Source organism: Saccostrea cucullata, unplaced genomic scaffold (genome assembly GCF_032062105.1).
Source record: "Saccostrea cucullata isolate Sc308-1 unplaced genomic scaffold, CSIRO_AGI_Scuc_v1 ctg2606, whole genome shotgun sequence".
Taxonomy (NCBI): domain Eukaryota; kingdom Metazoa; phylum Mollusca; class Bivalvia; order Ostreida; family Ostreidae; genus Saccostrea; species Saccostrea cuccullata.
In genome coordinates this window covers 62,444-64,282 of record NW_026926328.1, presented here as the reverse complement: position 1 = coordinate 64,282, position 1,839 = coordinate 62,444, and the positions used below count along the sequence as shown (strand labels likewise).

At 29.1% G+C, this 1,839-nt stretch overlaps 1 protein-coding gene across 1 annotated transcript; it reads right to left on the bottom strand.

Annotated features, from left to right (window-relative positions):
* Positions 1-226: 226 nt before the first annotated feature.
* On the bottom strand, positions 227-1,839 carry LOC134271387 (uncharacterized). Its single transcript, XM_062753599.1, has 2 exons — positions 1,376-1,839; positions 227-1,170 (listed from the first exon to the last, which is right to left on the bottom strand). The coding sequence occupies exons 1-2, from the start codon at positions 1,734-1,736 to the stop codon at positions 941-943; spliced, it is 591 nt and encodes a 196-aa protein (XP_062609583.1). The 5' UTR covers positions 1,737-1,839; the 3' UTR covers positions 227-940.

The following is a 1,839-nucleotide window of genomic DNA, read 5'->3' as shown; positions in this document are numbered from 1 at the left end:
TAAGTTGTATGGATAGTCTTGTTTCGTTCCTTGCATCATGTGTGCATATTGAAATCATGATCTTCGAATGCAATAAAGTGACAGAAGTTGGTGAAATGATAGCTTCATGAGTGATTCTGTCTTCTTGGTATAAATAATTATCTTATTGAAAGATGATCACAAAATAAATTATATATATCTTATTGAGATATGTTTTATCATACTGATATACCAACAAATTGATTGGGCATAGAATTATAGCATTAAAATACATGGATAAAAAATATTATATTTTGATTAAGCCAAACACTAAATATAATGAAGCTGGTGTATACATGTATGTGTATTTAAGTGTATACCTGTAATTGAATCAACAAAATATTTATTTCATTGCATATGATTGCATATTATATTTAATATGTACATTCTGTAAGTATATTAGAGTTAATATTATAAGAAACCCTATAAATTTTTGTTGAAAATATTGTACTTTACGTATCGCAGTCGCGATACGAAATTTCAGTAATTATCCAGCAGCCCTGAAAAATTAGTAATTTGCATTGTATAAGTGTCAAATTTTATTAAGAATTTTCTTTAACAACCAATATGTACAAACCAAAAAAAAAAAATCAGAAGTGATTTCGAATGAAAACACGTTCATAATACTATGAAAGGAATTTTTGAAGTATGAGTACGATGCTTTCCATCTCGTACCATATAAAAAAAGGTAATTTTTTACTGTAACAATAAGAACTATATCTTAACGACGGTCACCAAAGAAAAAAAGTTATTCATATAATCAGGTATACATTTGTATATCTCATAAATATACGTACACTTTTATACTAATGCAAGATAAAAATGGCTTGTTATATTAATGACGGCTTATTTAGTTTCTATATCATGATCGAGACAGAGAAATGGTCATGATCTGGTAATAAAATAAAATACATTATTTGTATCACGAGAAGTCAGATGGGTTGCATGTTGTACTTTGCTCTGAACAATGATGTTTACTATCATCCCAAACATGATGAGGCTGGGAACAATTTCTATGGTATATATAATTATTTGCACACGTCACGTAGCCGTGACAAGTGTGACACGACTGGTAATCCCCGTTATCGACTCTCAAACAGCTGTCTACGCATTCACCGGTAGTGACGTTTAAACTGTTATTTACACAGCCACCTGAAATACAAATTAAAAAGATAATTATACCGAAACCTTGAGTTCTTTTTAAACCTTTGAATGTTTTCAATCTATGATATTTTTAAATAGTTTGTTATAAAATGAAAAAAAGATTTTAAAGTCGATAGTAAAAAATTATGCCGAATATTTACTTTAAAAATATGTTGGCATATAAAGAAACCTTTAATCATAGAAAAGAACACACCCCCATTTCTCCTTTCGATGACAGCTATCAATTTGTCTTCAAGATTTTTAAATAAATCTTTCACCATGTCTTCTAAGTATGTTTTGGTTTTATTGGCTTCTTCTTTTATTAAGTCCCTCACATCTGAATTCGACATTTTTGTATGGTTAGAAAATATTTGCATTGTGTTTGCTATGTCCTCTGAAGATGATTGTAATTGGTTAAATGATGCTTCAACCATGTTTCCTATTTCATAGATTGAGGTATTTGTTCTAATCGACATTGTTTCTATCATTTCTCCAATTTCTTTGAAGGATCTTTTTGTTTTGTTTGATAATAAAAGTAAATTGGCTGTCAAATCTGAATTTGACACTAGACTCATATCGGTGACATTTATAACTTCACTTGTTTTTTCGACTTCTTTTTGTTGATTCTCAAGAAGTATTCCTAATGAGTTGTCATTGTCTACAATAAAGAAAAAAGAA

Excerpts from the sequence above, each read along its gene's own strand:
- LOC134271387 (XM_062753599.1), bottom strand. The coding sequence starts at position 1,736 with ATGAGTCTAGTGTCAAATTCAGATTTGACAGCCAATTTACTTTTATTA. Across the intron at positions 1,171-1,375 it reads CATCGAAAGGAGAAATGGGG|GTGGCTGTGTAAATAACAGT; the intron begins GTGTGTTCTTTT and ends TTTGTATTTCAG.